Genomic DNA, 16,818 nt, shown 5'->3' with positions numbered 1-16,818 from the left:
AGGGTCAAGGCGTTCTGGAGAACCATCCCCATTTCCACAAAGGAGCACACAAGGGTTGCAAGAGGGATCTGCCTCAGTTGGGAGAACTTACAGTCTCCTTCCAGTAGGTGAAGAAGGGGATGGCTCTGTTTAAGCACAGAGTGATTCAAGACATGAGGAATTTGATTTTCAGTCCCTGGAGCTCTATCAATTCACCTTAGAGTGCAAATCCAAGTTTCCTTTGGAGACAAATTTGAGGCTATGCAGGATTTAGGGAAACTCTGATTTTTTTGATCTTTGACTTGGACCAGCATTGGAATGAGGCGAACAGATAGCTATTGAAAATGATTTAAGGAGGAACTCAGAGTCTCAGGTTCAAATGGAATACTCGAACACATTCAAGAGGAGTGAGTGCCTCCTTAAATTTAGTGCTTTATGCTCCACACCAACCTTTGGCTGGTCCTACTCACCTTTGACTACTCCCTCCCCCACTTCTGTGGGCAGCACTTTCGGTGGCAGTCCTTCTCTGCCATGTCGCTGTGGTCTGTACTCAGCACCCCAGTGTGGGGTCCTGGCTCTGTCCTCCTCATTCTGGTCCTCCTGCTTAGACTAAGTGTGCAGATCTGGCATAAGTTTTATCTCTGGGACCTCCAGCATTGCTCCACGGATTTGACTGGGAAGACAGCAGTGGTGACTGGGGCCAACAGTGGTGAGTGTTCCTCCTGACCTGCCGCAACCACAGCCTCCAACTGCCCCAACAGGGAGGGCAGAGAGGAGGACCAGCTCCCACTGTCAGAACCCTTGTTTCCCACCCTACTTACTCCATTGCCCTCTAGTCACTCCCCAGACTAGCATACTCTGAAACTGCCCTCCCACAGGCATTGGGAAGGCTGTGTCCCAGGAGCTGGCCCGCCGTGGGGCCCGTGTGATCCTGGCCTGCCGTAGCCGAGAGCGTGGACAGCAAGCCTTGGCTGAGATGCAAGCAGCATCTAAGAGCAACCGCCTCCTACTTGGTGAGGTGGACCTGAGCTCTATGGCCTCCATCCGGAGCTTTGCTCAGCGGCTGCTGCAGGAGTGTCCTGAGATTCATCTGTTGGTTAACAATGCTGCAGTCTGTGGTATGTACCTTGACTTGCTTCCCCTAAACACATTTCCGGAGTTTCATTTATAGCTCAGGGACCTCAAAACAGTCATCCTTCAAGCCTAACCTATACATCCCATGGAAACTCTCTAATTCAGACACTATCCTGAAAAACCTGAAATTATAGTCTCAAACATCATTGCTCCCATCTCAACACATCCATGCTCCTGTGGTGTTTCTGTGCTGTGTTTAGTCACTCAGTCGAGTCCGACTCTTTGTGACCCCATGGAGTGTAGCTCGCCAGGCTCCTCTGCGAATGGAATTCTGTAGGCAAGAATACTGGAGTGGTTACCATGCCCTCCTCCAGGGGATCTTCCCAACCAAGGGATCCAATCCAGGTCTCCCGCCTTGCAGGTGGATTCTTTACTGTCTGAGCCACCAGGGCATTTCTATTGAACCCAATATATCCTCCCCAGACTTTGTCTCCCTCAGGATTCTCACTCCATCACCCACCACCTATGTTTTCATCTCTCACAGGGTTCCCTACCACACTTACCCCGGAGGGCCTTGATCTCACCTTTGCTACCAACTACACTGGACCCTTTCTGCTCACAAATCTGCTCCAAGGTAAGGAAGGATGGGTACTTACTTTCTGTGTGACCCCTGCTTTTCCATTCCTCTAGCATTTTCATGGCTTACTATCTACCATGATCATCTCCTTTCCCTTGGCACCCAGATGCATGCTGAGTAATGACCCAATACATTTTTACTTTTCACACCTGGCATCAGTCAAGATTAGGAGACTGGTAATGGAATCAGTTAGCCCCCAGATATCAATACAACCAGCGAGAGGATATTAGATCTACACCACACATCTCTATCCAGAGCGGTAGAGTCAGTCATCTCAGGTCTGAGTTCTAGCCAGACCCTCAGGTCTGAGTTCTAGCCAGACGGGTAGAGTCAGTCATCTCAACAAAAGCTTCTTGAGGGTGGTATTAAGCTACTAGGTTTAAGGAGGCTGTGTTCTCCTAGGGAAGGGAGGGGTTAAGCAGCAGGCACATTCTCCCTAACATTTTCTCTGGATTGTCTAATAACCTCTTTATAATTTTATTTATTTATTTATTTTTGGCTGTGCTGGGTCTTCCTTGCTGCATGGGCTTTCTCTAGCTGCCCTGCATAGGCTTCTCTTTGCAGTGGCCTCTCTTTTTGTGGAGCATAGGCTCTAGGGTGCGTGGGCTTCAGTAGTTCTGGCATTCAGGCTCAGTAGTTGCAGCTCCCGGGCCCTAGAGTGCTGGGGCTCAGTGGTCGTGGTGCATGGGCCCAGCTGCTCTGCGGCATGTGGGATCCTCCTGGATCAGGGATTGAACTCGTGTCTCCTGTATTGGCAGGCAGATGCTTTGCCACTGAGCCATCTAGGAAGCCCTCTAATAGCCTCTTTAAAAGAAAATTAATTTTTTGGTCAGGTAATGAATATATATCCAAAGTATAAAAGGGTATATAGAAAAAGAAAGAAAGGAAAGAAAAACTCTCCTCCTCTCCTGGAAAATCAGCTACCCATTCCCTTCCTGGGAGGCAACTCCTATTGCCAGGTCTCATGTACCCTTTAGTAGGCAATTAAATTACTCCTGACTGGAAAGTGAACAAAGAGCAAGGCCAAACTCTATGGGTTTGTAATGTATTAATATATGTTTTTCCCCTTTCCAAAATTGTAACATGCTACAATACTCTGTCTGTGTCTTGCTTAGTAACAATTTATTGAACTGTCTTCCTGTTACTGAAAAGTATGTGTGTCTGGGGTCCAGCTGCTTGCCACTCAAAAGCCAGTAAAGAGTCCAGGTTGATGGAAAGGAAAGTTTGCTTTATTTCAGATTCTGGCAACTAGTGGTAGGGAGGGTGGCAGACATCTGTCCAAAGGCCAGCTCCACCACCTGACAAGCAGGGCATGAGAGCTTTTATAGACAGAGTGTGTATAGGGAGGAGATTACATGTGGAAACAGCACATTTATCTCTAACAGTCATCTTCAATTGGTCATCAGTGGTCTGACTAGCATCATCTTGATTGTTTTAGGTAGAGATAATCTTCAGTTCCAGGGTCTATTTGTTCCCATTTCTTTGAGGTCAGTTTTCAGAATTGTGGCAGCTCATGTCCTGAGTACAGTCTGGTTACCACGTAGTTAACTTTTCCACCTGATATTTTGATATCTATATGACAGCTCACAGGATATGGCTCAAAATATTATCTATAACCCTTGAGAAAGAGCTAAAGGTCCTTGACTATGCTTAATGACTAAATTACTATTATTTAGTCTCTTTAGACTGTTTTCCTTTGTTTCAGCGTTTTTCACTTTTCTGATTAAACTTATTCTTCGATTAAAGTTTTCTATAGACAAAAGGCAGGCAGAGGACATTGGGGGGGGGGGTAAGGACTATATGGTCCTGCTCTATTTCATTCTCTCCTATCTCCTCTCTCTAATCTATTCTCCCTTCTGTCTCTTCTACGAAATCACCTTTCATCATATCACTTTATTGCTTCAAATTCTTGGAAGGGATTCTGCTGCTGCTGCTGCTGCTAAGTTGCTTCAGTCGTGTCCGACTCTGTGCGACCCCATAGAGGGCAGCCCACCAGGCTCCGCCATCCCTGGGATTCTCCAGGCAAGAACACTGGAGTGGGTTGCCATTTCCTTCTCCAATGCATGAAAGTGAAAAGTGAAAGGGAAGTCGCTCAGTCGTGTCCAACTCTCAGCGACCCCATGGACTGCAGCCTACCAGGCTCCTCCGTCCATGGGATTTTCCAGGCAAGAGTACTGGAGTGAGGTGCCATTGCCTTTCTGACCTTTATATAATAACTAAGCTGTTTCTCTCCACTTACAAAACCTCCTACAGACTGAGAGCCTCGCCTTGGCCTTTCCCAAACCCACGCTCTCATCATCAGCCAAAAATTTTTCTCCCTTAGGCCACACTCTGTCTGCTAAATCCTGGCTGTAATTTGCACGTGTGTTTCCCTCTATTTGGAATATCCTTTCCCAGCCTTTTAGCCTGGCTAACTTAATCCAGCTTCCAGCACTCAGCACAGATACCACTCGTGCTGTGGATCCTGTCCAGACACCTCTGCCTCCCACCAGGTGTCCCCATTTACCTCATAGCTCAGTTGGTAAAGAATCTGCCTACCTGGGTTTGATTCCTGGGTTGGGAAGATCCCCTGGAGAAGGAAATGGCAACCCACTCCAGGATTCTTGCCCGGAGAATCCCATGGACAGAGGAGCTTGGCAGGTGGTCCATGCGGTCGCAAAGAGTTGGACACGACTTAGCGACTAAACCACCACCACCATCTGAGCCCCTGTAAACAGCTCTGTTCCTATACAGATGCTGTTGCATGAAGATCAGTCTCCAACTAGGTTGTGAGCCCCTTTGGTCTTTATGTCACTATGTTTGCAAGTCTGGAGTTCACTGTCCTCTTTAAGAATAATTTTCTCTTCAGCAAATTATGGCTGAATACCTCCACTCAATTTTTCACTTGTGATTCTTCATTTAAATGGAGGGCTCAAGATAGTTTTAGTATTTTGAAACAGTAAGTAAACTCGTATGTGATAACTATAATTTTTTATACTTTATATAATCCAGACTTTTTTTGTATAGTTAGGAAACTCTTTTTTTTTCCCCAAAGATTTGCTTGTACCTCTTCTATTGATAGTAATTTTACTTTCACTCTTTTGGAAGATAAATTCCAAAATTTTTTTTTTAATTAAAAAAAATTTTTTAATAAAACTCTCTCCCAAGAATCTCTGCACATATTTCTTTCCCCCTAAACCTAGCACCCATGTCTTTAGTGCCTAGTATGGTGTTTGCCATAGTTCAGGGGTGCAGTGAATATCTGTGGGATGAATAAGTGAATGGATGAATGTATGAATATGTGAAAGACAATTTTCACAGCATTTCCAGCCTCTCCTCCCCATTCTTGAAGTGAAGTGAAGTTGCTCAGTCGTGTCCGACTCTTTGTGACCCCATGGACTGTAGCCTGCCAGGCTCCTCTGTCCATGGGATTTTCCAGGCAAGAATACTGGAGTGGGTTGCCATTTCCTTCTCCAGGAGATCTTCCCGACCCAGGGATTGAACCCGGGTCTCCCGCATTGGAGGCAGACGCTTTACCGTATGAGCCACCAGGGAAGTCTCTCCCCATTCTTAGCCATCAGCAAAATAAAAATGTAAACAAGGATTAATTAAATTAGCTTCAGCTGGCAAGTGGCAGAAAAGGGAAAACTCCACTTTTACTTTAGGCAAAAAAAAAAAACCACACTAAAATAAAACAAGAAGAAGAACATTAGAATGAAAATAGTCACAGTTCACACTACACTATGCACAAGGTCCACTGACTGTCTTCTGAAAGCCTGGGCTGGACCCTGGTCTCTTGTAGTCTCATGGAGAAGCAGGTTGGGGAGTGGGGATGGGAGTTTGCTCCATGACTTGGATTAAAGGTATGTGGTCTTCTCTCCACCTAGGGGCCCTTCAGCGGGCAGGGTCAGCCCGGGTGGTGAATGTATCTTCCTTCCGGCAATCACATGGGTACATTGATGAGGATCATCTAATAGGGGCCGGTAGACCTTTGACCTTCAACCAGAACTATGACTGCAGCAAACTGCTTTTGGCCTCATTCACTGGGAAGCTTGCCCAGAGACTTCAAGGGACAGGTAACTGCCTCTGACACTCCCTACTCTTCACTCCCAACACTACCTCCCAACCCTTCCCATTTCATTCCAATATATTCTAGCCTTAAAATACTCCCAATATCCCCAAGCCAGCTGTTAATCTCCTCTATTTATCATCTGTGCATCCGGTATTTCTCTCAACCCCATCTTCCTACCTCCTTTTCATTCTTTTCCAACTTTCTCATCATCTACAACTTCCCTCTCCTCCAACACCATCCATCATATTCCCCCTCAAGATCACCCAATGCTTTCTAATACTTATATCTCCTTACTGGTGTGGGTATTGCCGTTCATGTAAGTTACGAAACACGGACTTCTCTGGCACCACCCCCGAGTCTCTTGTCACCTCTACCCGATGGAACTGGTAGGATCCTTCCTTAATTGCACGCTGCAGAACCACACTTTACCCTTCCTTCCCACCACCCTCCTCTCACTTCACTGTGCACTACACTTCTCAGGTGTGACTGTGAACTCTGTGGACCCAGGTGTTGTGTACACGAAAATCATGAAGCATTTCTCCTGGCCATATCGCTTCCTCTTCTGGCTCCTCAGCTTCTTCTCTAAGGTGGGTAGTGGAGAAGCTGACGCTGCCTGAAGAGGGTGGGTCAGGGCTCTGCTGCTCAGTGTCCCGGTAAGTTAGAGCTTGCCTGGCTTTACACTTCCACTTCCTCTATGTCACTACAGGATAGCAAACAAGGTGCAGTCCCAGTCCTCTACCTGAGCTTAGCAAAGGAGCTGGATGGCATTTCTGGAAAACATTTTAGCAGTTCCTGTGTGATAACTCTTCCCCCTGAAGCTGCTCAGGATCCTCACGTGGCCCAAAGCCTCTGGAATACCTCAGTCCGACTAACAAACCTTGACAAGGTGGACTGATCTTCTGTGACCCCTGCCCTAACTAGCCACCCTCCCTCTGACTCCCAGCCCTTACTCTGATTATGCCTTCTGTTTGCCAGCTCCAAGGATCAATCTCTTTGTCTAGTAGAGTGACCACTTCCTCTTCCTGTTGGTTCAGGGGCGTGAGACCTCAGATCAGCCAGGGGACAGTTTCAGCTTCTACTTTATTGCTAGTTGTCTGATAGAAGTATTCATGTCTTAGGCACTGGGATCTCCAAACCTACTGAGTCCCACATTGCAGGGACAGGGAGTAAGACTCCTTTCAGTGGGTATTAGACATGCCAATAAGAGGGGAAACTTCTACCTGTAGCCCTTGGTTCCTGGCTTTGGGAGAGGCAGCACCACACAGTGTCCTCTGGATCAAGGTGTATGCCACATCCTGCCGGGCAGCACTCCAACTCCGTGGGGGCTGTCTCCCGGCTGTACTGTGACTGTACTGTGACTGGGTGGAAGGTAACCCTTCCACCTTCCTATCAAGCCAGCTGCTCCTGAGTGCCGAGTCCCGCAATAAAGATAGTGAATGCTGAGAGTGAGAGACCATTGTTTCTTTCAACATTTAAATGAATTTTGAAATAAACTTTTCAAATTTCACATACACAAAGCCTGTATGTGTATGTATCTACTTGGGAGGATTGAAGTTTTTATGACAGTGAGTTGTTCTAAACATGAGCACTGTGTACTTTTATCTATCTAAATCTTTAATATCTTTATAAAATTTTGAATCAAGATCTTATACAAGTTTTACTATATTGAATTTCAGATACCTTTCTTTTTATGCTATTGCAAATAGTATTTTAAAATTTGTATATTAATTGTATATCATTGAGCAGCTTTACTGTTATCTAATTGTGGTAAGTCATCCATACATTCTTTTGGTTTTTGCCCGTGGAAAATCACACCATCTGGGAATAATAACATTTATTTCTCTTCTTTCAATTAATATAAATTTTATTTCTTTTCCTAGACCTTAACTGATTTTCTACTATTAAACCAAACTTGCATTTAAACCAACTTTGTCAGAGTGCTAATTTTGTATGAAAAAAAGTGGAAGTTAGTTGCACAGTCGTGTCTGACTCTTTGCGATCCTGTGGATTGTAGCCTGCCTGGATACTCTATCCATGGAATTCTCCAGGCAAGTTTACTGGAGTGGGTTGCCATTTCCTTCTCCAGGGGATCTTCCCAACCCAGGAATCGAACCTGGGTCTCCTGTATTGTAGGCAGATTCTTTACCAACTGGGCCACTAGGGAAGCCGCTAGTATATAATTTTGTATACATGGCTAAATTTAGTATCCTCATATTTTTGTTTGGAACTATTTATTCATAAATGAGACTGACCTGTACTGTACTTTTCCTTACTTATATTGCCATTGTCTAGCTTTGCTGTCATGGATAGATTCATTTTATAGAATGAATTTGGAATTCATGTTAGTGTAGGGACATTATATAAGAAAATGTTAATTGCTCAGTCATGTCTGACTCTTTAAGACCCCCATGGACTGTAACCCACCAGGCCACTCTGTCCATGGGATTCTCCAGGCAAGTTTACTGGAGTGGGTTGCCATTCCCTTCTCCGCAGGATCTTCTCAACCCAGGGATTGAACCTCTTTGTGACCCCATGGACTATAGCTCACCAGGCTACTCTGCCCATGGAATTCTCCAGGCAAGAATACTGAAGATTCCCTTCAGAATACTGAAGGGAAGATCCAGGAGATCTTCCCAGCCCAAGGATTGAACCCAGGTTTCCTACATTGCAGGTGAATTCTTTATTGTCTGAGCTACCAGGGAAGCCCTTATATAAAAAGCAGATGCCAATTAATTGAAGATTAAATGTGCAAGAAACATGCTAGGGGAAGTGGCTGTGAGAGAAAGTGGGGAGAGAAAGCTAAGAGGTCCATCAGACCATGATACAAGTCTGACCCAGAGAGAAGGTTGGTTGGAAGCACCTTAGAGTGCAGTGGAATGATTTTTCCTTTTTTGGGGGGGCCATGTTGCATGAGGGATCTTACTTCCTCTACCAGGGATCAAACCCACAGCCCCTGCCAGTGAAAGTACAGAGTCTTAACCAGTGGACAACCAGAAAGATCCCAGTTTTTCCTTTTTAAGGGTCCCTCTTGTATACAATCTATTTCTGTTCTTTAGTGGTTAGTCTAAAGTTTTTATTTTATTGGCCACACTGAATGCAGGATCTTTGTTCCCCCACCAAGGGTCAAACCTGTGCCCCTTCCAATAAGAGCATGGAATCTTAATCACTGGACTACCAGGGAAGTCCCTGCATTTTAAAAACCTAAAATGTTAACTCTTTTTAAAATTAATTAATTTTGGGGGCTGTGTGGAGTCTTAGTTACCTTGCGAGGGCTTCTCTCTAGTTGTGGCCTTTGGGGTCTGTAGTTTTCCACATACAGGCTTAATTGCCCTAAGGCATGTGAGGTCTTAGTTCACTGACCAGGGATCGAACCCACATCCCCTGCATTGGAAGGCTGATTCTTAACCACTGGACCACTAGGGAAGTTCCATCCCTGCATTTAACATTATCTTTAATCTATATCTTTATTCTCCTTTCAAACAATACATAGATCTTAGAGGTCTTTAATGTTCTTTAACATTAATCATTCTCTTTAGATTCATATGCTTTTATAATCCAATATTTAATTATATTGTTACCTCATTAATTTCACAAATCAGATATTTTGTTATTTTAAATAGTTGGCATTTATATGGATTTACTCATATGCCTAGTATTTTCTTAGTTCATTCTTCTTTCTTGTGTCTCAGATCCTCTATCTGGGATTATTTTTCTTCTACTCTGAAGTATATGCATCCTTTAGAAGTTCCTTTCATGAGGATTTGTAGTAGACAGAATTCTAAGATGGCTTCCAAGATCAGCAGCACACCCCCTCCTTGTGTACACATTCTCTATAATCACTTCTCCCTGAGTGTGAGCAGATCTCATGAACATGATGGAATTTTACTCTTGTGATTATGTTGTATATCAGGTTAATGGGATTTACCGATGTAATTAAAGTCAGTAACCATTTGCCTTTGTGTATGTGCTGTGTGTGACTGCACAATGCTCATGCCTATCATATTTTTCTTACATCTTTCTACATTTGAGTTCCTCAAAGCTTTCCATAGTTTGTGTCATTCATTAATTTATTCATTAAATGAATTAATGGAGTGTCAACTGATCCAGGCATTATTCTATATGTTATTGTCCTACAGTAATAAGTAAAATAGATAAACATTCATGAATTTAAGCAGTATATATTCTAGTGGAGTAAGAGAGATCATAAACAAAGATATGTGGTAAAATTACATAGATATGAGTGCTTCTTGGCAGAAAAGCTATGATAAACCTAGACAGTGTGTTAAAAAGCAGAGACATTAGTCTGTCAACAAAGGTTCGTATAGTCAAGGCTATAGTCTTCCCAGTGGTCATGTACAGTTGTGAGAGCTGGACCGTAAAGAGGGCAGAGCACCAAAGTATTGATGCCTTCGAACTGTGGTGCTGGAGAAGACTCCTAAAAGTCCCTTGGACAGCAAGGAGATCAAACCAGTCAATCTTAAGGGAAATCAACCCTGAATACTCATTGGAAGGACTGATGCTGAAGCTGAAGCGCCAGTATTTTGGTCATCTGATGTGAACAGCCAACCCATTGGAAAAGTTTGTGATGCTGGGAAAGATTGAGGGAAGAAGAAGAAGAGGGCATCAGAGGATGAGATGGCTGGATGGCATCACGAATGAAATGGACATGAACTTGGGCAAACTCCAGGAGATGGTGATGGACAGGGAAGCCTGGTGAGCTGCAGTCCATGGGGACCCAAAGAGTTGGACATGATTGGGTGACTGAACAAAAGCAACAACAATGAGTACTATGGACATAAGTGAAGCAAGAAAGAAAAGGAGTGTCATGATAAGGGGCCTGGGTAAAAATTTTAAATAGGTTGGCCAGTAAAAGACTCAAGTAACCTGTTGACTTTGAGATAATCAAAGGGGACTTTATTCCGGGTGTGTTAGTTGCTCAGTCATGTCTGACTCTTTGCAACCTCATGGACTGTAGCCTGCTAGGCTCCTCTGTCCATGGAATTTTCCAGGCAAGAATACTGGAGTAGGTTTCCATTTCCTTCTCTAGGGAATCTTCTCAACCCAGGGACTAAACCCAGGATACTGCATTGCAGGCAGATTCTTTACAATCTTAGCCACCAGGGAAGCCTAGCCTAAGTAGGTGAGCCCTTTAAAAGGGCTTAGTCTTAGCAGTCAGAGAGAGTCTTCTTTTTACCATTGTGGGGCAATTAACAAGATGGCGCCAGTCAGACTCTCTTGCCCCACCCTCTCATGCTCTCTGGCCCCATGTTCTGTAAACAATGACTTTGCACAGTTATGTAGCTGAGATTACTTATAGCACTGTGTATGAGCATCATGAGGTACTCACTGGGTCACGGGCTGCTTTGTGCATTATACCTGTATGAGCTTTACTGTGGAAGCCCTGGCTGCTGCTGCACTGAGGCTACATTGGCATGGTATTGTGGTTACGTTATATGAAGTTATGTTATGGCTGTGTCATGGCTACATTATGCTTATGTTATGGCTGCTGTTACAGCTGCTGCGTCAGCCAGGAGAGAGGCTGTGTTATGGCTGCCATGCCAGTCAGGAAAGAAAAAATGTGCCTGCAGTTCCTATGGCTCCTTGAGTCATCTTCCAGCCTCTTAACTTGTGCCTCGCTCACCCTGGGTTCAGCAAACAGTATGAACAGCAAGACAATTGGCATCACGAACAGGATCAGCAATACAACCGTGTAGAAATAAACTGCCATATTGTGGAGAAAACCACATGGCCTCTAGTAGTTGAAGTTTCGGTTCTATAGTTACAAGGAACTGAATTTTGCCAGTGACCAGTGACCTTGGAAGAGGACCTGGGGCCCAGATGAGATTGCAGCCCTCGATGGCACCTTGATTTCAGCCTGGAGAGGTCCTGAGCAGAGGACCAAGCTAACCTGTACCCAGACTCCTGACTCATAGAAACTGTGAGATAATGTTATTCAGTCCCCGAGTCGTGTCTGCCTCTTTGTGACCCCATGGACTGCAGCACACCAGGCTTCCCTATCCCTCACTATCTTCTGGAGTTTGCTCAAAGTCATGTCCATTGAGTTGGTGATGCCATCCAATCATCTCATCTGCTGTCACACCCTTCTCCTCGTGCCCTCAATCTTTCCCAGCATCAGGCTCTTTTCCAACGAGTCAGCTCTTTGCACCAGGTGGCCAAAGTATTGGAGCTTCAGCTTCAGCATCAGTCCTTCCAATGAATTTCAGGGTTGATTTCCTTTAGGATTGACTGGTTTGACCTCCTTACTGCCCAAGGGACTTTCAAGAGTCTGCTCTAGTACCACATTTCAAAAGCATCGATTCTTTGGTGCTTAGCCTTCCTTGTGGTCCAACTCCCACTTCCGTACATGACTACTGGAAAAAACATAGCTTTGACTATATGGACATATGTTGGCAAACTGATGTCTCAGCTTTTAATATGCTGTCTAGTTTTGTCATAGCTTTCCTTCCAAGGAGCAAGTTTCTTTTAATTTGATAGCTGCAGTCACCATCCACAGTGACTTTGGAGCCCAAGAGAATAAAATCTGCCATGTTTCCATTTTTCCCCATTTATTTGCCATGGAGTAATGGGGCGAGATGCCATGATCTTTGTTTTTTGAATGTTAAGTTTTAAGCCAGCTTTTTCCACTCTCCTCTTTCACCTTTATCAAGAGGCTCTTAAAAAAAAAATGAGGCTCTTTAGTTCCTCTTCGATTTCTGCCATTAGGGTGGTATCATCTGCATATCTGAGGTTGTTGATATTTCTCCTGGCAATCTTGATTCCAGATTGTGATTCATTCAGCCCGGCATTTCCCATGATGTACTCTCCTTTCACAATTTTGAGCCAGTCCATTGTTCCATATCTGTTTCTAACTCTTCCTTCTTGACCTGCGTACAGTCTTCTCAGGAGACAGGTAAGGTGGTCTGGTATTCCCAGCTCTTTATGAATTTTCCAGTTTGTTGTGATCCACACAGTCAGAAGCTTTAGCCTAGTTAATGAAGCAGAAGTAGATGTATTTTTGGATTTCCCTTGCTTTTTCTATGATCCAGCAGATGCTGGCAATTTGATTTCTGGTTCCTCTACCTTTTCTAAATCCAGCTTGTAGATCTGGAAGTTCTTGGTTTACATGCTATTGAAGCCTAGCTTGAAGGATTTTGAGCATTATCTTGCTAGCATGAGAAATGAGTGCAATTATATGGTAGTTTGAACATTCATTTTAGGAATCAGTGAACTAAAATGGACAGAAAGGGGTGAATTTAATTCAGATGACCATTATATCTACTATTGTGGGCAAGAAACCTTTAGAAGAAATGGAGTAGCCCTCATAGTCAACAAAAGAGTCTGAAATGCAGTACTTGTGCAATCTCAAAAAGGACAGAATGATCTCAACTCATTTCCAAGGCAAGCCATCCAACATCACAGTAATCCAAGTAATCCAAGTCTGTGCCCCAACCACTAAAGAAGCTGAAGTCGAATGGCTCTGTGAAGACCTACAAGACCTTCTAGAGCTAATACCATAAAACAATGTCCTTTTCATCATAGGGGATTGGAATGCAAAAGTAGAAAGTCAAGAGATACCTGGAGTAACAGGCAAGTTTGCCTTGAAGTACAAAATGAAGGAGAGCAAATGCTAACAGAGTTTTGCCAAGAGAACACAGTGGTCATAGCAAACACCCTCTTTCAACAACATGAGAGATGACTCTACATATGGACATCACCAGATGCTCAATACCAAAATTAAATCGATTATATTCTTTGCAGCTGAAAATGGAGAAGCTCTTTGCAGCAAAAACAAGACCTGGAGTTGACTGTGGCTCAGATCATCAGCTCCTTATTGCAAAATTCAGGCTTAAGCTGAAGAAAGTAGGGAAAACCACTAGGTCATTCAGGTATGACCTAAATCAAATCCCTTATGATTATGCAGTGGAGGTGACAAATAGATTCAGGGGATTAGATTTGATAGAGTGCCTGAAGAACTATGTGAGATAATAATTATTTTCTTTTAAGCCACTGAGTTTGTAATAATTCGTTATGCAGCAATAGACCGCTAATACAGGATCTAGTGATAACAGACTTCTTCAATTTTATTTGTTTGAAGATTTCTTTATTTTACCTTCATTGTTTTAAACTTCAAGAGAAGTATAGTTGATTTAAAAAATTTTAGGTGTACTGCAAAGTGATTCAGTTACGTATATATTTTAATATTATTTAAAAAGTTCTTTTTAATTATAGGTTATTACAGATATTGAATATAGTTTCCTATGCTGTACAGTAGGTCCTTGTTATTTATTTAGTTAGAATTTTAAATTTTACATTGGAACAAAGTTGATTTACAATGTTGTGTTAGTTTCAGCAAAATAATACAGCTATACATATACATATATCCATTCTTTTTCAGAGTCTTTCTCTATAAAGTTTATCACAGAATATTGAGCAGAGTTCCCTGTGCAGTAGATCTTTGTCAATTATCTATTTTATATATAGTAATATGCATATATTAATCCCAAACTCTTAGTTTATACTTCCCCTCAATTTTTCCCTTTCGGTAACCATAAATTTGTTTTTGAAGTTTGCTTCTGTTTTGTAAATAAGTTCATTTATATCATTTTTTAAAAAAAGATTCTACATATAAGTGATATCATATGATATTTATTTTTCTCTTTCTGACCTACTTCACTTAGTATGATACTCTCTAGGGCCATCCATTCATGTTGCTGCAAATGGTAGTATTTCACCCTTTTTATAGCTGATTAATATTCCATGGTACATATATATATATATATATATATTCTTTATCCATTCCTCTGTTGATAGACACTTAGGGTGCTTCCATGTCTTGCCTGTTATAAATAGTGCTGCAATGAACACTGGGGGGGCATGTATCTTTTTGAATTAGAGTTTTCATTTTTTCCAGATATATGTCCAGGAGTGAGATTGCTGGATCATATGGTAAATGTACTTTCAGTTTTTTAAGCAATTTCCATATTGTTTTCCATAATTTCCATAGTTCCATAAATTGGCTGTACCAATTTACATTCCCACCAACAGTATGGGGGGGTTCTCTTTTCTCCATAGCTTCCCTAGCATATATTCAAAAAAAATTTTTAGCACACTGCTTGGCTTGCAGGATCTTAGTTCTTTGACCAGGGATTGAAACTGTGCCCCCTGCAGTGTAAGTACAGAGGCCTAACCGCTTGACCACCAGAAAATTGTCCCCAGCATTTATTATTTGCAGACTTTTTGATGATGGACATTCTGACTAGTGTGAGGTGATACCTCATTGCAGTCTTGATTTGCATTTCTCTAATAATTAGTGATGTTGAGCATCTTTTCATGTGCCTGTTGGTTATATCTTCTTTGGAGAAATGTCTGTTTAGATCTTCCGCCCATTTTTTAATTGGGTTGTTTGTTTTTTGATTTTGAGCTATGTAAGCTATTTATATATTTTGGAAATTAATCCCTTGTTGGTTACAAATATTGTCTGTCATTCTGTAGGTTGTCTTTTTGTTTTATTTATGTTTTCCTTTGCTGTGCAAAAGCTTTTAATTAGGTACCACTTATTGACTTTTGCTTTTGTTTTCATTACCCATTACTAGGAGATGTATCCAAAAAAATATTGTTGCAATTTATGCCAAAGAGTGTTCTGTTTATGTTCCCCTCTAGGAGTTTTATAACATTCAGTCTTGCATCTAGGTCTTTCTATTTGGTCACACCTCTTGCAGGATCTCAGTTCCGTGAAAGCCCAAAATCCTAATCGCTACGCTACCAAGGAACTCCCTACATTTACGTCTTTAATCCATTTTGAGTTTATTTTATATATGTTATTAGAGAATGTTCTAATTTCATGCTTTTACATGTAGTGGTCCAGGTTTCCCAGCACCACTTACTGAAGAGACTGTCTTTTCTCCATTGTATATTCTTGCCTCCTTGTTGTAAATTAATTGACAATAAGTGTGTGGGTTCATGTCTGGGTTTTCTATCCTGTTCCATTGGTCTATATTTCTGTTTTTGTGTCAGTACCACACTGTTTTGATTACTGTCATTTTGCAGTATAGTCTGAGGTCAGGGTGTGTGATTCCTCCAGTTCCATTCTTTCTCAAGATTGTTTTGGCTATTCAGGGTCTTTTGTGTTTCTATATAAATAAAAAAAAATTTCTTTTGTTCCAGTTTTGTGAAAGATGCCATTGGTAATTTGATAGAAATTGCATTGATCTATAGATTGACTTGGGTAGTATGGCCATTTTAACAGTATTGATTCTTCCAGTCCAAGAACATGGTTTGTATCCTCTTTAATTTCTTTCATCAGCATCTTATACTATTTTGAGTACAAGCCTTTTGCCTCCTTAGGTAGGTTTATTCTTAAGTATTTTATTCTTTTTGATTCAATGGGAAATGAGATTGTTTCCTTAATTTCTCTTTTTGATATTTCATTGTTAGTATCTAGAAATGCAACAGATTTCTGTATATTAATTTTGTATCCTGCAACTTTACCAAATTCATGGATGAGTTCTAGTAGTTTTCTGGTGGCTGCCTCAGGATTTTCTATGTATAGTATCATGACATTCACTTCTTCCTTTCTATTCTGAATTCCTTTTATTTCTTTTTCTTCTCTGATTGCTGTGTCTCCTGCAGTGGAAGCATGGAGTCTTAACCACTAGACCACCAGGGAAGTCCCCCACTCCCCAAATTGTTAAGAAGTTATTAGTGGGGCTTCCCTGGTAGCTTAGTGGTAAAAAATCTGCGTGCCAATGCAGGAGACACAGGTTGGATCCCTGATCTGGGAAGATCCCACATGCCGTGGAACAACTTGGCCCTTGTGCCACAATTATTGAGCCTGTGCTCTAGAGCCTGGGAGGTGCCAACTGCTGAGCCCATATGCTACAACTACTGAAGCTTGTGCACCCTAGAGACTATGCTCCACAACAAGAGAAGCCACCACAATGAGAAGACTGCACATTGCAACCAGAGAGTAGCTCCCACTCACTGCAACTAGAGAAGAAGCCCACACGCACAGCACCGAAGACCCAGAGCAGGCAGAAAATTTTAAAAAGTTATTAGCATATTTATCTATTAAAGACAA

The 16,818-nt window shown here is 42.4% G+C and overlaps 1 protein-coding gene across 2 annotated transcripts; it reads left to right on the top strand.

Moving 5' to 3' along the window:
• The first annotated feature begins 30 nt into the window (after window positions 1-30).
• LOC145547086 (retinol dehydrogenase 12-like) lies at window positions 31-7,184 on the top strand. Of its 2 annotated transcripts, none has more exons than XM_081595796.1 (6): window positions 31-688; window positions 858-1,097; window positions 1,598-1,687; window positions 5,557-5,745; window positions 6,222-6,328; window positions 6,968-7,184. In XM_081595796.1, exons 1-6 carry the CDS (start codon window positions 415-417, stop codon window positions 7,097-7,099), a joined length of 1,032 nt encoding a protein of 343 aa, XP_081451922.1. In that variant the 5' UTR covers window positions 31-414; the 3' UTR covers window positions 7,100-7,184. The 2 variants fall into 2 exon arrangements, with proteins under 2 accessions (XP_081451922.1, XP_081451921.1); XM_081595795.1 differs by having other exon boundaries at window positions 6,448-7,184.
• Window positions 7,185-16,818: the final 9,634 nt, after the last annotated feature.

The sequence above is a fragment of the Giraffa tippelskirchi genome, chromosome 4, assembly GCF_054371585.1.
Source record: "Giraffa tippelskirchi isolate mGirTip1 chromosome 4, T2T-mGirTip1v1.2.pri, whole genome shotgun sequence".
Lineage (NCBI taxonomy): Eukaryota > Metazoa > Chordata > Mammalia > Artiodactyla > Giraffidae > Giraffa > Giraffa tippelskirchi.
This window is presented reverse-complemented; position numbering and strand designations above follow the sequence as displayed.

Coding starts and splice junctions, on each gene's coding strand:
- LOC145547086 (XM_081595795.1), top strand. CDS start 415: ATGCTCCACACCAACCTTTGGCTGGTCCTACTCACCTTTGACTACTCC. Junction 1,688..5,556: donor GCTCACAAATCTGCTCCAAG/GTAAGGAAGGAT, acceptor CTCTCCACCTAG/GGGCCCTTCAGCGGGCAGGG. Junction 5,746..6,221: donor CCAGAGACTTCAAGGGACAG/GTAACTGCCTCT, acceptor TACACTTCTCAG/GTGTGACTGTGAACTCTGTG.